The sequence below is a fragment of the Neofelis nebulosa genome, chromosome 16 (assembly GCF_028018385.1).
Source record: "Neofelis nebulosa isolate mNeoNeb1 chromosome 16, mNeoNeb1.pri, whole genome shotgun sequence".
NCBI classification, from domain to species: domain Eukaryota; kingdom Metazoa; phylum Chordata; class Mammalia; order Carnivora; family Felidae; genus Neofelis; species Neofelis nebulosa.
Genome location: NC_080797.1, coordinates 513493 through 534191, shown reverse-complemented (window position 1 = coordinate 534191; position 20699 = coordinate 513493). Strand labels below are relative to the sequence as shown.

At 45.3% G+C, this 20699-nt stretch overlaps 1 protein-coding gene across 1 annotated transcript in view; it reads left to right on the top strand.

The window, feature by feature from the left end:
- Positions 1-617: 617 nt before the first annotated feature.
- Positions 618-20699, top strand: part of UBE2G1 (ubiquitin conjugating enzyme E2 G1) — a 121030-nt gene continuing 100948 nt past the window's right edge. Inside the window, exon 1 of the mRNA XM_058704683.1 lies at positions 618-1121. Within this exon, the coding sequence (XP_058560666.1) occupies positions 650-1121 (472 nt within the window). The 5' untranslated portion in view covers positions 618-649. The remainder of the gene's footprint in view (positions 1122-20699) is intronic.

Below are 20699 nucleotides of genomic sequence, written 5' to 3'. Positions count from 1 at the left end.
CTGGACTTTTGCGTGCCTTCCACAGCCCAGGTACAAAGTTAGTACAGGTTCAGTACTTACCTGTTCAAAACACAGATGGACTCAAGCGCCATTCGGAGAGTTTGGAGAATTCATGCGCGGAAGAAGGTTGCGGCGAAGAGGCAGGCGAAGCGGGCTGAGCACAGCTGCTTTCCCGAAACCCCAGGGCACCCTTCACTTTTGCTCAGGAGACGCCTTTCTGCACCGCAGTTTGAGTATGTCAGAGTCTGCTAATCTCAGCTGTCCTTACTCATAGAGTCCTACTATCTACACTTAGTCGGTTCGTAGTAGGAGATGTGCAACATTTTGTTCCAAGAATCTTTCTGGGCATGCTTTCTGTAGGGGGACTTAACATTCAGTCTGTTTGGGGGGGGGGTTTACTTAAAATGGGGCACACCGATAAGTCCGGCTTTGACAATGACTAATTCACACACCACGTGCGGACTGTTAGACCACTGCTGGGTAGTCGCCAACAACCGGCCGTCCACCGTTCCATGCGACCCCTGCACTCCCAGACCACCTGCTGCAACCTCGAGGCGCAGCCCGGACACTCCGCGACCTCTCCGACATGGCGCCCGCGGGGCGTCTGCAGGCGGCGGCCCAGGAGCCAGACGCGCCAGACCTTCCCAAGATGGCGGCGGCGGCGCGCAGGGGGCGGGGTTCCGCCGCCGGGGGCGGGGCAGGCCAGCCAAGGGGTCGGGCTTGCGGGCGGGCCCCACCGAGGTGGGCAGCCCCAGCGCGCCTGCGCGGAGCGGCCCTGCGCGCAGTGAGGCAGTGGCGGGGGAAGGCACCGGCGGGGCCGACAGGAGGCTTGAAGGAGGGAAGCGGGCGAGCGGAGTCCCAGCGCGCGCCGCGGCCGCCCGGGCGCCCTCCCCTTCCGGGCGTGAGGCGCCGTGTGGAGCCGAGCGGACCCGCCGCCCCAGCCCGGCCCTGCCCCGGCTCCAGCGCTCCCGTCGCGGGGGCCCGCGTTCCTCAGCACACCCGGCTCCAGGCGCCCCCAGAGCCTGCCCCCGGCCCTCCGAAAGCCCCGGCGCCGGCCCGGGCCCTCGGCGGGAGGATGACGGAGCTGCAGTCGGCGCTGCTACTGCGAAGACAGCTGGCAGGTGAGAGCGGGCTGGCGGCCGTGCGCCGGGCCGGGCCCGGGCCGCGGGGAGCCGCCGCCGCCAAGTCCTCCCTCCTCCCGGGCGGGCGGCCGCTGGCGAGCCCGGGGCGCCTGTCCGGCCGGGCCCGGCACTTGGCCGGCGTCGGGAGGGTGCCGGGGGCGGGGACGCGCCCCGCCGCGGGGACCAGGACCGGGCTCGGCGCCCGCCCCCTCCCCCACCGCCCGGTGGGACGTTGCGGGGGAGGGGCTGCGGGTCTCCGGAGGGGCGGGCCCGGGCTCAGGTGCGGCGGGGGCCTCGGGACCCCGGGGCCGGGCGGGGCGTGCGGGCTCGCGGGGGGCCGCGGCTGCGGGTCGGGCGGGGCCCGGGAGGGCGAGGGGAGGCGGCCCCCCGGCCGCGGAAGGGAGGCGCGCAAAACTTCTGGCCGGCCGCGCGGCGCCGCGGAGTTGGGGCGGACAACAAAAGCGCCGGCCTCGGCTGTCGCGCCGCGCGGGTGCCGGACAGGCCGGCGGGTGCGGGACGCCGCCCGGTTGCCTGCGCCTGGCACGGGCCCCGCCGCCCGCCCGCGGAGGGTGGGAGCGGGCTGGGGAGCCGCTCGCGGCCGGCCCCGGGCTTTGTGCTCCGAGCGCCGCGGCCCCGGCGCCGGCCTGCGGAGCCCCGGGCTGCGGCCCGCGAGCCTGGCCTGGGGCGGCGGCCGGGGCGGCCTCCCCGGAGGTGCCTGCGTCCCCCTCCCCCATTGTCCCGGCCTCCGGCCGTTTGCGGCTTCCAGGTTGACTTTTTAGGGGGTTGGCTCCGACTCCGCTAGGACTGGGCGAGCGGGGCATGCGCACTGGAGGCGGACGTGCGCGGAGTGCGCGCGGGGGGGGGGGGGCGGGCTGGTGGCTTCACAATGCCGCCCCACGTGCTGCCAGATTTAAAGAGAAATGGGCCGGCGGCGAGTCCCGCGGTGCTCCGTCTGCTCCGGCGGGTCCTCTCCGCCCCCCAGGCGGCCCGCAGCGCCCGGCCCGGTGCGCCAGCCAGAGGCGGGCGTGCACGACTCCGGGCTTGACACGGGCTTCCTGGGGGGGGAGTGAGGTGTTGGCTAGATCACCTTTATGGCTTCTTAAGGAAAAGGTTGTCAGGGGCTGTAACAGATTGTATAATTAGGTTTATTATTAGACCATGAGCAAGCAGGTTTGGACAAGTATTAAAGTTCTGGATGCTCAGGAGGAGTGGCGTCAAGTGAATGGAGAAGTTCTAGCGACACTTAAGATTCGCCAGGAATAATGTATCGGGAAAGCTATGAAACAGTAACCGTATTGCATCTTGTATTTGCAAACACATCTTAGTGTTTGTGTATTGTTTTTGTTTATTTTGGAAGAAGGAATTAAGATTTTTTTTTTTTTTTTTTGGTCTCGCAAAGAATTCCCTGATCAGTGTGTTTCTTACCTGCTGAGCTATTAAGCAGTATTGGAATACGAAGTCAGTATTAAAACAGTACTCAACTCTTACATAATGGGAAAGATAGAGATTTTAGAAGGTGTAAGTTAACGCAGTTACTAAGAAAGTGAAGTATGACTAATAACAGCAGCGTTTCAAAACTATTTTCCTACTCAGCTCTAGATTTTGCTGGCCTCTCGGTTCAGTTTTGCACTTTTTGGCTAGTTTGTTGATAAACTGTTTTCCAAAGCTATTTATTAATGGTTGACTTTTTAAAAGATTTTATTATTATTTTTTTTTAAAGTTTGTTTATCTTGGGAGAGAGAGCGCGTGTGCTAGTGAGGGAGGTACAGAGAGAGAGAGAGAGAGAGGGAGAGAATCCCAAGCAGGCTCCACACAGTCAGCGAAGAGCCGGATGTGGGGCTCTGAAGTCAGGAAACCGTGAGAATATGGCCTGAGCCGAAACCAAGAGTCAGTTGCTTAACCGACTAAGCCACCCAGGCGTCCCTTAAGGTTTTATTTTTAAGTAATCTCTACACCCATAGTGGGGCTCAAACCCACAACCCTGAGAACAAGAGTCACAAGCTGCATCCACCTAGCCAGCCAGGTGCCCCAGGGGTTGACTTTCCATAAGGCACATCAAAACATGCTTTAAGGGGGCGCCTGGGTGGCGCAGTCGGTTAAGCGTCCGACTTCAGCCAGGTCACGATCTCGCGGTCCGTGAGTTCGAGCCCCGCGTCAGGCTCTGGGCTGATGGCTCGGAGCCTGGAGCCTGTTTCCGATTCTGTGTCTCCCTCTCTTTCTGCCCCTCCCCCGTTCATGCTCTGTCTCTCTCTGTCCCAAAAATAAAAAAAAAAAAAACAAAAAAAAACAAAAAAAAAAAAACATGCTTTAAGGTTGGAGGAGAGTATGTATTAGTTCGTAATTTTTCAAGCTCAATTATAAAGTTAACTGCTGGTTAATTTTTCTTGCCTTCTTGATCAGAAATAATGGACTGTTCTTAATTTCTTAAATATTTGGAGGATTTTAATTAACAAGTGCAAAAGATTAGGCCAAGGCAGTGTATTAAGTGAGAGTTTAAATATCCCATTCATTGGAAAGCCTTGATAACTACTCACTAAAATAAAGGCCCTGTTTGTATGTTAGTAGTACATTGTTTGAGTTTTGTGGTTCTTCAGATATCATTTGAAAACAGGAAAGAATGGTAAACTGTAATCTCTTGAAATCATTTAGAGTGAGCTTTGAAAGGCTTAATGATTAAAAATTTTGAAATGTACCGGGGCGCCTTGGTGGCTCAGTCGGTTGAGCGTCCGACTTCAGCTCAGATCATGATCTCACAGCTTGTGGGTTCGAGCCCTGTGTCAGGCTCTGTGCTGACAGCTCAGAGCCTGGAGCCTCCTTCAGATTTTGTGTCTCCCTCTCTCTCTGCCCCTACCCCCCCATCCCCACTCACATTCTGTGTGTCTCTCTCAAAAATAAATAAACATTAAAAAAAATTAAAATTTTTTGAAATGTATTGAATTGAGTGGACGCAACCTGTAAGCCATTCTGGCTGCTAGAATTTCAGACACTTAATAACAGTAGTCAACAATGGTTACGTATATTGAGGTCAGCCCTTAAAGGGTTTTACTTCATTACTTGAGGGGAGAATTGTGGGGGGTGTGTGTGTGTATGAGTGTGATTTGTTTTGTTGGTAATTGTAATGAAGAACCTGGCTCCTTTGGTTGAAGAGTTTCTCAGACTTGGGACTACTGACGTTTTGGATGGATACTGTGGGGGCCTGTACTGTGTATCAGAGAGTGCTTAGCAGCATTCTTGGCCTCTACCCACCAGATGCTGGTAGTAGTACACCCCCTCCGTTGTGACAACCAAGAATGTCTCCATTGCCAGTGTCCCCTGAGGGCTTAAAATCAACCTAGGTTGAAAGATTACTGGTTTAAAGGTGTTTTAGTTAAGACCATTATACTATTGTAAAGCAAGTAAGAACACCTGACTGATGAAATCAGATAGGTTGTGTGTTTCTTCCTGGATATTATTAGACTCTGACTTACTCCTTTGGATTCAGCAGCAGCGCATAATGCTACACCCTAAGAAATCTGATACACCAGAGATACTTCACAATTATTTCAGTTTTGGGGAAGGTATTATAAGTCCTGGTTAAAAATACAGAGCATAAAATGGTATAGTCTTTCCACTTCCCCCAGGGAACCCCGTGTCCTTTTCTTGGAAATAGCCTGGCTATCATTGATAATTTCCTGTGTGCCTTTTCAGAGATTCAGATTATTGTATATGCATTTATGTGTATACATTTTTATTGAGGACTAACATGTACTGGTCACTGTGCTACTTTACATATATTATCTCATTTAATCCTCCCAATAAGGAAATAGTGACTTAGGTTGAGTTACTTGCCGAAAGTCAAGGGGTAGTAAGTTGAGTGGTACTGCTACATTCAGGTTGAGGGCCTTTTTATTTTGGAGACATTGTTTTTATTTATTTAATTTTAATTAATCAATTAGACTTTATTGTTTTAATTGCCTATATTGCCTCCCAGGAAGCAATAATTAACACAAACGTGAAATAGCGTTTTATAAATTTAAGTATTAAGAGTTAATTTATCCAGTAACTACCAAAATGATTATGGAAATGTTCCCATCTTAAATTTATCGTATAAAATACTACATACACATTAAGATCTAAGTGATATTCTTTTTTTCTTTAATGTTTATTTTAGAGAGAGAGAGTGCGAGCATGCGCACATATGCGGGGGGGGGGGGCAGAGGATCCAGAGTGGGCTCAGCACTGACAGCAGAGAGCCCTATGTGGGGCTCAAACTCACGAACTGTGAGATCACCACCTGAGCCAAAGTCAGACACTTCATGGCCTGAACCATCCAGGTGCCCCGGTCTAAGTGATATTCTTAAGGTACTCATAAAAAGATATTTTAGCCATTGTCAGCTTCAAGCCAGCGTCATAGGCTGAAGGAAGTGCTAAGCTTTTTGGTGTTGGTGGTTAACTATGAGAAAAATTTTGGGCTATTTGCACTTTCTCTCTTCAGTCATACTAAATTTTATGGTATGACAAACATAAGGAATAAGAACATGATTTTGTTTTTAAGATTACTGGAGTTTATTTATTTGTTTTTTTAACTTTGAGAACATAGGTTTTCAGTAGTTAGGGTTTTATAGACACCTGTCATTCCAGTACTAGGAAGAAGAATCCTGTTATACTTTAACAATAAACTAATTGAGCTTCTTTTACTGTAGAAATTTTGATTGTTAATTTTAAAGTAATCTGGAAAATTCCCAAATCATCTTCTCCTTGGCTACCCATGTAAGTAGGTTGTTTTGATGAGTTAGTTATGTGCAGATTTAAATGTGCAAGGGAATCATTTGGGAAATACAGATTCCTAGTCTCATGCCCAAAGATTCTATACATCTTGATGCTCAAGAAAATCCACTTTTAAATTTTTAGTTTTTTTATTAAAAAAATTTTTTTTAAGATTTTATCTTTGAGTAATCTCTGCACACAATATGGAGCTCTAATTCACAGCTCTGAGATCAAGAGTTGTAAGCTTACCTTGCTGAGCCAGCCAGGTGCCCCAAGAAAATCTTATTGTTAAAGGAGTACTGTGGGTGGCTGTGAGGCCAGGGATTTGGAGCCGTACTGCAGTGGGTGCTCTGAGCGGTTTCCCCGAGCCAGCTGCCTGCACTTCCTGGTTTTGTGACGCGCTGTGCTATGGGCAGCCCTGGTGTTTGTAAGATGTTCAAAGAATACACTTAAAAGGAGGAATAAGAAAGATTTAATATTTTTTGGCCTTTCTAGAATATATTGGCACACTGACATACAAATTCCATTGACAGTTTTAAACAAGCAGATATAGAATAATTGGCTATTGACAGGAATACTCTAGTATTCTGGGTGATGAACATAATATTTAATATACATTTTTAATATTAAGTATTAATCTTTTTTTTTAAACATTAAAAAGTTGTTTTTAAGTAATCTCTACTCCCAGCGTGGGGCTCAAACTGACAACCCTGAGATTAAGAGTTGCATGCTCCACCGACCCAGCCAGCCAGGCTTCCCTTAACCATTAATATTCTTAATAGTTGTTAACTGATGTGGAAGAAAATGTTTAAAAATATGGAAATGGAAGGAAAGTCTAAAAGTAAATGTATAGTGCATCACACTACTAATTGTTTAACAGTTTGGGAATTTTTATATCCAGAAATAATTCCTCTATTATAGCAATAATGCAACTTTTGCATATTTTACTATGTTGACAGAAAAAAGAGTGTACGTGAAGCAAATACAAGGATGTACTGAGGCTGAGGATGCGGCGTCGGGCAGGTTGCATTCCCTGTGGTGGAGGAATCCTGTATCTGATGTGTTGCATCACAGAATCTGAAGCAACCTCCTTGTGCTGTGTATATGTGCGTCAGATCATTCTGTTGTGCACCTTAAAAGTACACAATGTCATATGGCAGTTGTATCTCAACGAGACTGGGGGAAAGTCTTAATATTTTAGTGAATAAGTGAATTTTCTTAACATTAGGGCATACATGATTTTTAACTAGTAATTTCTGTCATTCAGTGAATCTTTTTGATAATGCAGTGAAATTTAGTTTTTTATAAATAATGGTAGTTTAATTTTCTATAAACTACTTCAGAATGAAACATACTTTCTACATTAGTCTTTTGGTTTTTAAGTTTTTCAATTTATTTTTTATTTTAAAGTTTACTTTGAGAGACTGCGCTTGCATGTGGTGTGAGTGGGGGAGAGGCAGAGGGAGAGGGAGAATCCCAAGCAGCCTTCGTGCCATCAGCACAGAGCCTACACCGTGTGATCATGACCTGAGCCAAGATCAAGAGTCGGTTGCTTAGGTCGCTTACGCCGCTTAGCCGACTGAGCCACCCACGCGCCCTTACAGTGGTCTCTTGTAATGGTTGACCTCACTTTCTTTTTTTTTTTTTTTTAAAATTTTTTTTTAACGTTTATTTATTTTTGAGACAGAGAGAGACAGAGCATGAATGGGGGAGGGTCAGAGAGAGAGAGGGAGACACAGAATCTGAAACAGGCTCCAGGCTCCGAGCCATCAGCCCAGAGCCCGACGCGGGGCTCGAACTCATGGACCGCGAGATCATGACCTGAGCCGAAGTCGGATGCTTAACCGACCGAGCCACCCAGGCACCCCAACCTCACTTTCGAAAATACTGCTGACTATATTAAAATATTAAAGTAAATTCTACAATTGTAGATATTAGTGTTTAGTGTAGTCTGTATTTGCTATGATGTAGTCCCAAAGTATATAGTTTTATTATGTAGTTTCTATGTTAATACACATTCTATTTGGTGATACGTTTGTATGTAGTCATGAAATTAAGATGTCTTGATGGTTAATAGAGTGGTATAGTGTTGGAAACCTGGAAATTCATTGACTCCCACTATACTGTTGCTTTTTTTATTAAAATTTTTTTAATGTTTATTTAATTTTGAGAGAGAGAGAGAATATGAGCAGGGCCGGGGCAGAGAGAGAGGGAGACACAGAATCGGAAGCAGGCTCCAGGCTCCGAGCTGTCAGCACAGAGCCGGACACGGGGCTTGAACTCATGAACCACGAGATCGTGACCTGAACTGAAGTCAGATGCTTAATCCACTGAGCCACCCAGGTGCGCCTGTTGTTGCTTTTTGGTTTCCTTTTCTTAGGTGGAGTGTTTGTTTACGTTATCAAGATGAGTTTCAATCTTTAGATTATTTGGTTTTGGGTTCCTCAGTGCAAGGTGTTTTTGGGGGGGAGATATACTAATTTTATGGTTAACTGTAGTGTGGATGTGTTCTTGCTTCAAGCAAGTAAATACTAAGCGTTCCTTTGTTTTAATGGACTCTGTTCCGTTCAGGATGAAAAATTTTGTCTTTCTTAATTACTGAGAAATTTTTTTGTTAGAATTTGAGACATGAAATGACCTCCAACGTTCTATTTAATGCTATCTTTGATTGGTTTATGGGAAGTGACTTCTCAGAGAGAAAAGCAGAGAATATGCGTATGGAAATGGTCTGGCAAGGTAAACTTAGCGTAGTTCCATCTGGTTGATGGCATTTCAGGTACAGAGACGTACAAATAAGAAAAAGCAAATCTTTTGCAAATTATGGTAACGAACAGCTGAGAATGGTAAGATGCATTTTTAGAAAATAAGACGCATGCGTGTTGAAATACGGCATCGTCGGCTTTCCCCCTGGTGCAAGATAGTATTAGCCTTACTCAAGCAAATTACAAGTTTTTACCAGTGCTGTCCCACTGTCAGATTCTGGCACTCAAACTGCTGGGGAAATTACCGTGATTGTTGTTACTGTAGAGGTGTGTACCTCTCTTTATGATGTGAGGGTCTAGAAAATAAGTGAAAAGTCAGTTTATGTCAGAAAAGTTTCACCTTTTTTATTCCATCAGTGTCTAATAACTTAGAAAAACAGCTACTGTTCCTTCTTTACTTTTTGTCTACTTCTCCATTGGTTAGGGGTCTGTTAAAAGTGTAAACAACAGAGGAGCCATTTAAATTTTTACCTGGCAGCTGTTTTTGCTTTAATCTTGTAAAGTAAGCATTGCTTTTAAAGACAACTTACCACATTTAGGATTTTTTCCTAAATGTTCTTTATGATAGGAGACACTGCTTTGATTTGATTTTGAAAGTGCTTACACTTTTTGTGCTTCATCATTCTCTTATTCTTATGTGTGGTGTGCATATTAGAGTTTCTAGTTCAAGACCGTGTGGTGCCAAGTGAAGGTTTTATCGAAAGCATGATGCATGGAAGGATCTATTGGTAAACTGGGCGTCATCAGCATTGAAAAGTTACGTTTGCGAGAGACAACTGAAAAGGCAAGCTACAAACTGGAAGAATAAGAATATTTGCAATCTAAATATCTGCTGAAGGATTGATGTAGAATAGATGAAGAACTCTCAGTTCAATAGTATGAGAAAACGGTCCATTTAGAAAATGAGCAAAAGATATGAACAGACATTTCAGATGGCATATAAGCAAATGAAAACATATCCAGTGTTACTGACCGTGAGGCAAATGCAAATTTAGACCACACTAAATTATCACTACATATCTACTAGAGTAGCTATAAATAAATAAATAAATAAATAAAACACCAAATGCTGTCCAGGGATGTGGGGGAAGGTTCTCTCTCATGTGATGTTGGTGGAAAGGTGAAATGGTACAGCCAGTATTGAAAACAGTTTGTAATTTCTTACAAAACTGAGTAGGCACTTACCTCACAACCCATCAAGTGCACATTTGGGCATTTATTTTAGAGAAATGAATCTTATGTCTTTGTAAAAGTCTACATGTGAACGGTCAGGGTAGCTTTATTAGTAATAGCTAAAAACTGGAAGACAACCCAGGTATCCTTCTGTGGGTGAATAAACTGTGGTACATCCGTACAGTGGAGTAGACTTATCAGCGATACAAATAAACACACTGTTGATACACAGAACAACTTGGATGATCTCAAGGGAGTTATGCTGAATGAGGGGGAAGAAAAAGCTAATCTCAAAGGGTTACATACTGTACGATTCCATTTATGTGAAATTCTTTTTATTGTGATAAAAAACATAAATTTGACCATCTTAGCTATTTAAAATTTTTTTTTTTTTTTTTTTAATTTTTTTTCAACGTTTTTTATTTATTTTTGGGACAGAGAGAGACAGAGCATGAACGGGGGAGGGGCAGAGAGAGAGGGAGACACAGAATCGGAAACAGGCTCCAGGCTCCGAGCCATCAGCCCAGAGCCTGACGCGGGGCTCGAACTCACGGACCGTGAGATCGTGACCTGGCTGAAGTCGGACGCTTAACCGACTGCGCCACCCAGGCGCCCCTAAAATTTTTTTTAAATGATTATTTACCTTTGAGAGGGAGACAGAGCACAAAGAGGGGAGAGATAGGGACACACAGAATCGGAAGCAGGCTCCAAGTTCGGAACTGTCAGCACAGAGCCCCACGAGGGGCTTGAACTTGTGAACTGGGAGATCATGACCTGAGCCAAAGTCGGACACTTAACCGACTGAGCCACCCGGGCGCCTTCCCCACTTAAAAAAATTTTTTTTTAATGTTTAAAAGGGGAGGGGCAGAGAGAGAGGACCATCTTAACTATTTTTAAGTGTACAATTCAGTAATGTTAAGTGCATTCACATTGTTGTGGAACATCTCCAGAACTTGAAAAACTGAAGCTGTTTACCCATTAAACAACTGTCCCTCTCCCCTCTCCCCTCCCCCCTCAAAACCATCATTTTGCTTTCTGTTTGTATGAGTTTGATAACTTTACCTCCTGTAGATGGAGTCCTACTGTGTCTGTCTTTTTCTGACTGGCTTATTCACTCAGTGTAACGCCCTAACGTTCACCCACATTGGAGCATGTGACAGGGTTCCTTCCTTTTTAAAGCTAAATAATGTTCCCTTGTTTGTGTCTGCCACGTTTTGTTTATCCCTTCATCCAAGATGTGCATCTGGGGCACCTCCTCCTCTGGGCTGTTGTGATTATTGCTGCCATGAACATGGGTGTGCTGATATCTCCTCAGAATCCTGCTTTCAGTTTTTCTGGCTGTAAATTCAGAAGTGGGATTGCTGGATCGTATGGTAGTTCTGTTTTTTGTTTTTGTTTTTTTAAGTGGAGTATTTTTAGAGCGGCTTTAGGTTCACAGCAAAATTGAGCAAACAGTATAGAGATTTCTCATACACCCCCAGCACTCCCGCCACATAGTTTCCCCCATCATCAACACCTCGTGAGTGGTGACTGTGTTGCAGTTGGTGAGCCTACCCTGAGCGGTTCTGTCTTGTTTTGAGGAACTTCGTGTTTTGCATAGTGGTGGCTTTAGTTCACACTCCTGCCAGGAGTGCAGAAGCCTTGCGAATTCTTCCCACATCCTCGCCAGCACTTGTGATGACCCGTTGTTGTTGTTGTTGTTGTTGTTGTTGTTGTTGTTGTTGTTGTTTGACTGTAGACGTCCTGATGGGTGTTAGGTGACAGCTCGTGGTTTTCATATGCATTCGTCTGATGATTTGTGGTGTTGAGCAACTTTTCATGTGCTCACCGCCCCTTTGAACGGTTGTCTTTGGAGAAACGTCTGTTCATGTCCTTTACCCATTTTTGAATCGGATTATTTGATTTTTTTGTTGTTAAATTATAGGAGTTCTTTCATTAAAAGTTTTTTTAACGTTTACTTTTGGGAGGGGGCGGGTAGGGAGGGAGACAGAATCTCAAGCAGGCTGCACGCTGTCAGTGCAGAGCCTGACCCAGTAGGGGCGGGGGCTCCATCTCAGGAACTGTGAGATCAAGGCCTGAGAGGAAATCAAGAGTTGGGTGCTCAACCAGTTGAGCCACCCAGGCGCCCCAAGGGTTCTTTTGAATGTGTGTGTGTTTTTTAAGTAGGCTCCACGCCCAACTTGAGGCTCAAACTCACCCCGAGATCAAGAGTCGCCGCACCGCTGACTGAGCTAGCCAGGTGCCCCTGTCTGAGTTCTTTGTGTACTGTGGATATTAGCCCTTTATTAGGTGATACATGCGATTTGGGAGCATTCTCTCCCTTCCACAGGCTGCCTTCTCTCTCTGCTGTGTCCTCTGACGCACAGTGGGTTTTGAGTTTGATGCTCTGTTTGTCTGCGTTTGCTTTTGTTTCCTCTGCTTTCGTGTGGTGTCATCAGGCTCCTGTGTGCTCTCCTAGTAGTTTTACAGTTTAGGTCTTAGGTGTAGATCTGTTAGCCGTCTTGAGTTAATTTGTGGTGAACGGTGTAACGGAAGGGTTCAACTCCAATCTCGTGCACACGGACGTCCGGTTTTCCCGTCACCATTTGTTGGAGAGGCTGCCTGTTCCCACGTGAATGGTCTTGCTACCTGCATAGGATTCTTGAAATGACACACTTCTGGAGATGGAAAACAGATTTGTGGTCGTCAAGGGTTAGCGGCCGCCGTGGTGTGTGGCACGAGGATCTCTGTGGCTGTGGCACAGTTTTGTGTCTCGTGGTGGTTACACAAATCTGCAGATGTGATCACATTGCACAGAGCTGTCTGCACAGTGAGTGATGGAATAAATCTAAATAAAGCGTGTGGACCGTGTTGGTGTCGATTGCTTCGGTTCGATGTCCTGTAGTGATGAGGCTACTGACGTCCTGGGCAAAGCGTATCCAAGGCCTTTCTGTGCTGTTTTTTCCGTTGAAAGTATAGATCTGTATTTCAAAATGAATAGTTTTTAGAATGTCACCTGTAGCCAAAGCATTTTTATCAATCTTTTTTCATGTAGAGAACACCCATTTTAAACTTACTTCATCATTACAAACAATAACATAATTGTCACATTAACACTTCCAAGGAACAGGAAATTGAAAGAGACTGGTGTAGTTTGAGATAGAAATTCCATCTTAATTTTGAATAATCCTTTTGTAGACTTCTTGTGCTGCCATTTGGAAAGTGAATGAAAGGATCAGCATGAAAGTTGATTTATTGAGCTCTTGTGTGCCGCTGCATGAGAAACGCAGAGACAATCTAGTACTCCTACCTTGAGGTGCTGTGTTTAGTAGAGGTTGATGGACATGTAAACAAAAGTTCAGTGCATATGATGAGTGCACATATAGATGTGTGGAAGGAATGGAACGTAGCCCTGAGAAAGGAGGGAGTAATTATGGGGGAGGGGAGCACGTGAGGTCAGGGAAGGCTTCCTAGGAAAAGGACTGTATTTGAGTACATCAGAATCTCTTAAGAGCATTAGGTTGTATACTTTTAAGAGATCTTTGCATTTGGGGCACCTGGGTGGCTCAGTCAGTTAAGAGTCTGACCTCGGCTCAGGTCATGATCTCATGGTTGGTGAGTTTGAGCCCTGTGTTGGGCTCTGTGCGCTGATCCTGTGGAGCCTGCTTGAGATTCTCTCCTCCCTCTCTCTGCCTGTACCCCATTTGCGCATGTGTGCGCTCTCTCAAAATAAACTTGAAAATCTTTGCGTTTGTCATGTAAAGACAATAGTGATTAGAATTAGTTGATACGATGGGCAGAAATGTAAAACAAATAGATGTTTCTGAGACAGCTAACCCTGTTGAAGATTTCCAAGCAGATAGTCTGAACACAACTTTTAAGGGATGGTGGCAATTTGTAATTTAAGAAGGCCCTAAAATGTATGTATGTAAGATATATAAACTGATTCAAAAGAACAAGGAGGGCAGGAAGGAAAAAAATCAGTGAGTGCTTGTAATATACTCTTCCTGATCCTAGGACTTTCCATGTGTGGTCACACTCAGTTCTCACAGCAAATCTTTGAAGTAGATGTTACCACCTTTTTGAGATAAGGAAATTGAGGTTTATATTTGATCTGGTAATTTCCCCCAGGCTAACCCCGATGGAACTGGGTGGCAGACATAGGGCTGTCTGCTGATGAAGCCTGAGCCCTTTACCGATCAGCGGTTTCTTAGGACTTTTGACAATTTAATAAGAGTTAAAGACCTTTTCCTGAGAAAATGGTACATACACAAGTTTGGGTATAATTTCAGAGAGTTTTCTGAACTCTTGAGTGAAGCGCATTTGTGTATATGTAGTGCTGTCTCTCACATCCTTCATTCAACAAATTTGATACTGGTTTTGTTTTCGTGTGCTGTAGGGATGCCAAATGAATACGGCATTGTTCTTTTGTTTCCAGTCACTTGTATTCTGTAGAAATCCCCTAAGAGGCATGCTTTAAAGTATCAGAGAAAGTCTAGGAATGGTTACTTCTTACCTGTCTGGTTCATGGGCGGTTTTGAGGAGTTGGTGGCATTTGTGCTTGACTTTAAGAGCATATGTAAACTTCGATCACATATCTAGGAACATATTTAACACTGAGGGAAAAGAGCAAGCAAGACAGAAGGTTTGTACTGAAAACAATTCAATGTGGTTGGAGTATGTGATAAACTGAACTAGTGGGAAAACAATATTTGGAATGGTGGGTATTTATGGAAAATCTTAAAAGTGTTGCAAGTGTGAAATTCTATTTGAGGAGGGGGAAGTGGTATGATCAAAGTGTGTTGGACCTGAGCTTCTTAAGTTATCTGTGATGAAAGAGCAGCTTTTTTTTTTTTTTAGATTGTATTTTTTTTTAATATATATATTTTTTAACATTTATTTATTTTTGAGACAGAGAGAGACAGAGCATGAACAGGGGAGGGGCAGAGAGAGAGGGAGACACAGAATCTGAAACGGGCTCCAGGCTCTGAGCGGTCAGCACAGAGCCCGACGCGGGGCTCGAACTCGCGGACCGCGAGATCGTGACCTGAGCCGAAGTCGGCCACTCAACCGACTGAGCCACCCAAGCGCCCCTTAAGATTGTATTTTTAAGTAACCTGTACACCCAGCGTGAGCCTCAAACTTAGAACCCCGAAACTGAGAGTCACATGTTCCACCGACTGAGCCAGCCAGACACCCTGAAAGACCCACTTAAAAAAGTTCTAATTAATTATGTAATGATACTTAGAAAAACAATAAAAAATGAATTAGAAAGAGACGTAAATTTGAGCCTACTTTATAATATTAGGTTCATATGCAGTGACTGCATGAGTTTCTAAATGCTTGCTTGGCATCACGTGTCACGGACCAGTAACGGTTTTCTGCATCAGCGCCAGTTAATGGAGCATATTTTGAGTCTCACTGCTCTGGACAGGGTGGAGAATGACATTTAGATGATGTTCTCTCCACGAGGACAGAGATTATTCAAGTATAATTCACATGCAGTGTTCCACTTCGGTCCTAGGATACTGTGATTCAGCAATTCTATGCGTTTCTCAGTTGCCCATTGTGCTCATCATGACGAGCGTGCCCTCAGTCCCCTTCACCTGTTTCCCCATCCCACCACCGAAGACAGAGGGTTTTGTTTTTGACTGTTGACATCACAGATGCCTTAGAAAGGTGATTGAAACATAGCATAGCAGGCAACCAATAAATTATTGAATGGATTAGAACTACCTTACTGGGGCCCTGCCCCGCCGCCCCCCCCCCCCCCCCCCCCCCCCCCGCCCCAGGACTTCAGGACATGTGAACTAAATCTTTTAAGATAGGAAGCAAAACAATTGGAATACTTCCATTTAGTAAACAGTTCTTTCTGTATGCCTGGCCCTGGGGTTACATGATACAATCCCTGGCTTCCCTATCTAGTGGGGAAGGCAGAGATTTATAGACAAATATTGGTTAATAGACATTGTTGCCCTTTTTACAGGTATAGCTTTGACCAAATGACTTTTGTTGGAATGCCTTCCCGGTCTCAGCAAGGTCCTAATTTTTTCTCTCAAAGCAGTTTCTTTAATGGACAGTTCTACCTACTATGGCTGTGGTTTTCCCAACTCTATAAATTGCCACAAAAATGAAGGTGTCCTTTCCACCACCACCCCTGGCTTTTGGCTTTTCTCTTTCCTTTTTTTTTTTTTTTTTTAAGTCTTTAAAATTTCTCTCTGGTCCTTTACCTTAGCCACCTTAGGCTCCCTACCCAGGTGGCTGACCACATTTTCCAGAAGAGGAAACTTAAGTTTGGCTTATTCGCAATAGAAAAACCGAGACAATTAGATTTCTTTAATCTCTGAGGCTGTCTTTAATAGTATTTAAATTAGATGGGCATAGAGAATATACCAATGGGTTGAACTAGTTAGTCCTTTCCTACTTAAGTCCTAAGGTGTCTTTGGGGTCATATGTTCCTTTGATTTTCCTTTTTGAGGGTGAGTCAGATGTATTTAGAATAAATCTTTGGTGACCCAAGTCAAGACATTCTAGAGGAAAATGGCATATGTATGGTTTAAAATAATTTTACTAATTACAGATGAACATGATTATTGTAGGTTTGAAAAAGATAAAGCATATGTAATGTAAATATCAGCCATCCCTTTGAAGCCTCTGTTAACATTTGATTATTTTTCTTTTTGTTGTATTTTGCTTTTTTTAGGAAACTGAAATTCTGGAAGGAAGGTCCTTTAGTGTTGAGATTCAGTGAAAATCTTAGTCTTTGGAGTTGAGTTCATTAAGCTTCCGGTTATATACTCATTCTCTTTCGGGAACGTAGCCCAGGATCAAGAAGCTGTTTTTCCAGATCCATTTAGCAAGTAAATGGCAGAAACAGGTTTCCACCCAGGTCACCTTATTCTGAAGACTGTGCTAGTTATAGAATGGCTTGCTGCTTGTTAGACTGTGGGAACTTGGCGACTTCTGGAAGGGGAGCCACTGTTGCTCATGGCCTCACCTGATGTTTTGGGTTTGTCTGTTTCTCACTGTGCTGGAGCATTCTGAAACTAAAATATCTATTTCAGGGCTTATGGAGAGAGGGATGTTATTCTGAGACCTTCCTTAATACTCTTTGCCCGAGGTAAGTAGAGGATGGATGATAGGTGTATTTTTCTTTGACAGCGCATAGGACAGTCTATATTGTCATCGTTAGAAGTCTGGGACTTCATGACATCTTTTTACAAACTGCCGTGGACGTTTGTGGTGTGGGCGTTCCCCTGAGAAATCTTGTGTTTTTCAGTGTCCTCCCTGGTTGTCTCTGTATCTCTCCCTGAGGATCACGCCCTTGCTGCTGCTTCCACCCTTCGCATTCGCTGGCTGGAGCAGAAGCAAACTGCCGTCCAGTTGGTTTATATTTAACTCTTGCGGGTGCACTGGTGGCCTGGGTGAGAGCTCTCTCTGAGGTGCAGGGCAAATGGTGTGTGGCTGTTGGGGAAGCAATACCATTGTGACAAGCTTGTTTTCCCTTAACTTTTAACTCTAGAACAGTCGTAGACCTATTAGAAAAAGCGCAAAGGTAGCACAGAGAGTTCCTCTATACTGTGTTCCCAGTTTCCTCTGTTTGCTAACATCTCACGTCAGTGTGGCACGTTTGTTACAATTAATGAACCAGTACGTTTACGTTATTATTGTTACTTAAAAACATTTTTTTTAAGGTTTATTTATTTTTGAGAGAGAGCGCGTGACCAGGGGAGGAGCAGAGAGAGGGAGACACAGAATCCGAAGCAGGCTCCGGGCTCCCAGCTGTGAGCACAGAGCCCGACGCGGGGCTGGAACCCACGAACCGTGAGATGGTGACCTGGGCGCAAGTCGGACGCTCCACCGACTGAGCCACCAGGCGCCCCATTTTTACGTTCGTGTTAACTAAAGTTCACACTTGAGGTTTTCGTGGTTTTTACCTGCCTTCCACTTCTGTGTCCCAGGAGCCCATCTGGGACACCACATTGAGTCTATTGTCCTGTCTTCCTAGTCTGCTTTGTTGGGTGAGTTTTCTGTTGGCAGAGTTTTATTGTTTTTCATGGCTTTTCTAGTTTTCAGGAATACTGATTAGGTAAACTGTGGACTGTCTCTCAGATTGGGTTTGTCTAATGTTTTTCTCAGGATTAGACTGGGGGTATGGGTTTTCAGAAAGAATACTGCAGGGGTGAAGTTCCCTCCTCGTCAACGTTGACCAGTGGCCCTTAATTACCACACGACGGCATTGGTCGTGTGAACTTTGGCCACATGGTTGAGGCAGTGTTGGTCAGGTTTCTCCACTGTAAAGTGAGTTTTCCCCCTTTTCTGTCCTTTTCTTTGTAAGCTAGGTCCAGCCCCCACTCATGTGGGAAGGAGGGACTAGGCCCCACCTCCCCGAGGGGAGAGTCTTTACTTAACATTATTTGGAATTCCTCTGTAAGGAAGGCTTGTCACTTCTCCCCTATTTATTTGTTTATTCAGTGATTTATTGTGCATAGACTTTTTAAAAAATTTTAAGTAGGCTCCGTGCCCAACATGGGGCTTGGACTGAATACCCTGAGATCAAGAGTTACGTGCCCTGGTGACTGAGCCGGCCAGGAGCTCCACAGACTTGTGTACTGTATTTTCTACTTTGGGTTAAAATTTGTATTAGTAGGGTTCTCCAGAGAAACAGAACCCGGAAGGATGGAGATACACATATGCGGTATATATGTACGTGTATGTCGTACTTATGAATCATGGTGTGTGATTGTAGACGCTGACAAGCCCAGAATCGGTAGGGGAGCTGGCAGACTGGAGCTCTAGGGAAGGCTTCATGTTGCAGTTCAACTCTGAAGGCAATGTGTCGGCAGAATTTCCTTTTGGGGGAGGTTGGTCTTTGAAAAATTAAGGCCTTCAACTGATCGGATGAGGCCCACTCACCTTATGGAGGGTAATCAGCTTTACTCTAAATTTACCAATTTAAATTATGATCTTGTCTGAAAAATACCTCCACAGAAACATCTGGAGTGCTGCTTGACCAGGTGTCTGGGTTCTGTGGCCTGTTGAGGTGGACACCTACAGTTAACCGTCGCATGCTCTGTTCCTTTCTTCCATCGTGCGTGGTGTTCCTCAGCTTCTCCAGCTTTGGTCGTTGAGAGTTCTTTGAGCGTGGCCCCAGTGTTCGTTTGACAGGCGCTCATCCTTTCAACTTTTGAGCTCTCCCTTATTTTCTGATGACTAGAGAATGCCAGACCTGTCTTGTATTTTCTCTGTTCCGGCCCTGGGATTGGCTGTTTTTCCAAGAACGTGAAATGTGGTATCTAGAAGCCAAGATCTGGGCATTGGGAGTGCTTGGTGCCACTGGAATGTCCTCACTTTGTGGGACGCTTACGCTCTCCCAGGCCTGCATGTGTCTGTAACGTCATGTGATCCATCTGTCTGTACAGTAAGCTACGCCTGGGTTCCTCCCGGGGTTCGGACTTTGATGAAAGTACCGGTGTTGATCCGTGTGTTTAAAAGTGGTTTCAGAATTGCTGACCCAGACCCTTGTTGGAAACAGATTTACAGCCAGAGTACAGCAGTTAGGACCGTTCTTTCTGTGCCTGCCTTCTCAGTTCTGGGCAGAACGTGGGATTTCCAGCGTTAACTTCGGCAGCTCCTTTTCCCCGAAACCCATCAGTAAGGTTTTGTCATACATTTGTGATACAGTCAGTCATTTGTCATAGTCTTCATTCCAGCCTCGTTGATTTTTGAAATTTATTTGCATATATTGCAGTTCATTCTGTGGGCTTTGGCAAGTGTGTAAGGTTGTGTGTCCACCACTGCCGGACCCTATAGAAGAGTTGCATCGCCTACAGTTCCCCTGCGTGTCCCCCGTTGCAGCCAGTCCCTCCCTGCCCCACTAGTCCCGGCAGCCACCTATCTGATTTCTGTCTCTATAGTTTTGCCTTTTCCAGAATAACATATGTAGCTTTTAGGTTCCGGCTCCTTTCACTGAGCGATACGCATTTAAAATTTGTCCACGTTGGGGCGCCTGGGTGGCGCAGTCGGTTAAGCGTCCGACTTCAGCCAGGTCACGATCTCGCGGTCCGTGAGTTCGAGCCCCGCATCAGGCTCTGGGCTGATGGCTCGGAGCCTGGAGCCTGCTTCCGATTCTGTGTCTCCCTCTCTCTCTGCCCCTCCCCCGTTCATGCTCTGTCTCTCTCTGTCCCAAAAATAAATAAAAAACGTTGGAAAAAAAAAATTTTTTAAAAAATAAAAAAAAAAAAATAAAATTTGTCCACGTTGTTGCATGGATCAGTAGTCTGTTCCTTTTTTTTTTTTTTTTAATTTTTTTTTTCAACGTTTTTTATTTATTTTTGGGACAGAGAGAGACAGAGCATGAACGGGGGAGGGGCAGAGAGAGAGGGAGACACAGAATCGGAAACAGGCTCCAGGCTCCGAGCGAGCCATCAGCCCAGAGCCTGACATGGGGCTCGAACTCACGGACCGCGAGATCGTGACCTGGCTGAAGTCGGACGCTTAACCGACTGCGCCACCCAGGCGCCCCGTCTGTTCCTTTTTATCACTAAGTAGTATTCCCTTGTATACCTTCTGCCGTATACATTCCATCGTACCACAGTTTGGGTATCTTTTCCCAGTTGAAGGATATCTTGGGATCTTGGTGTTTCCAGTTTTTAATGATTATGAATAGAGCTGTTGAAAACATTCGTGGACAGGTTTTTGTGTGAATGTGTTTTCAGTTCACTTGTATAAATACCTAGGCGTGTGAATGTGGATTGCATGGTAAGACTATGTTTAACTTGATAAGAAACTGCCAAATTATCTTCTTTTTAAATTTTTTTTTAATGTTTATTATTTTTGAGAGAGAGAGAGAGACAGCTCAAGAGTTGAGGGGCAGAGAGAGACGGAGACACAAAATCTGAAGCAGGCTCCAGACTCT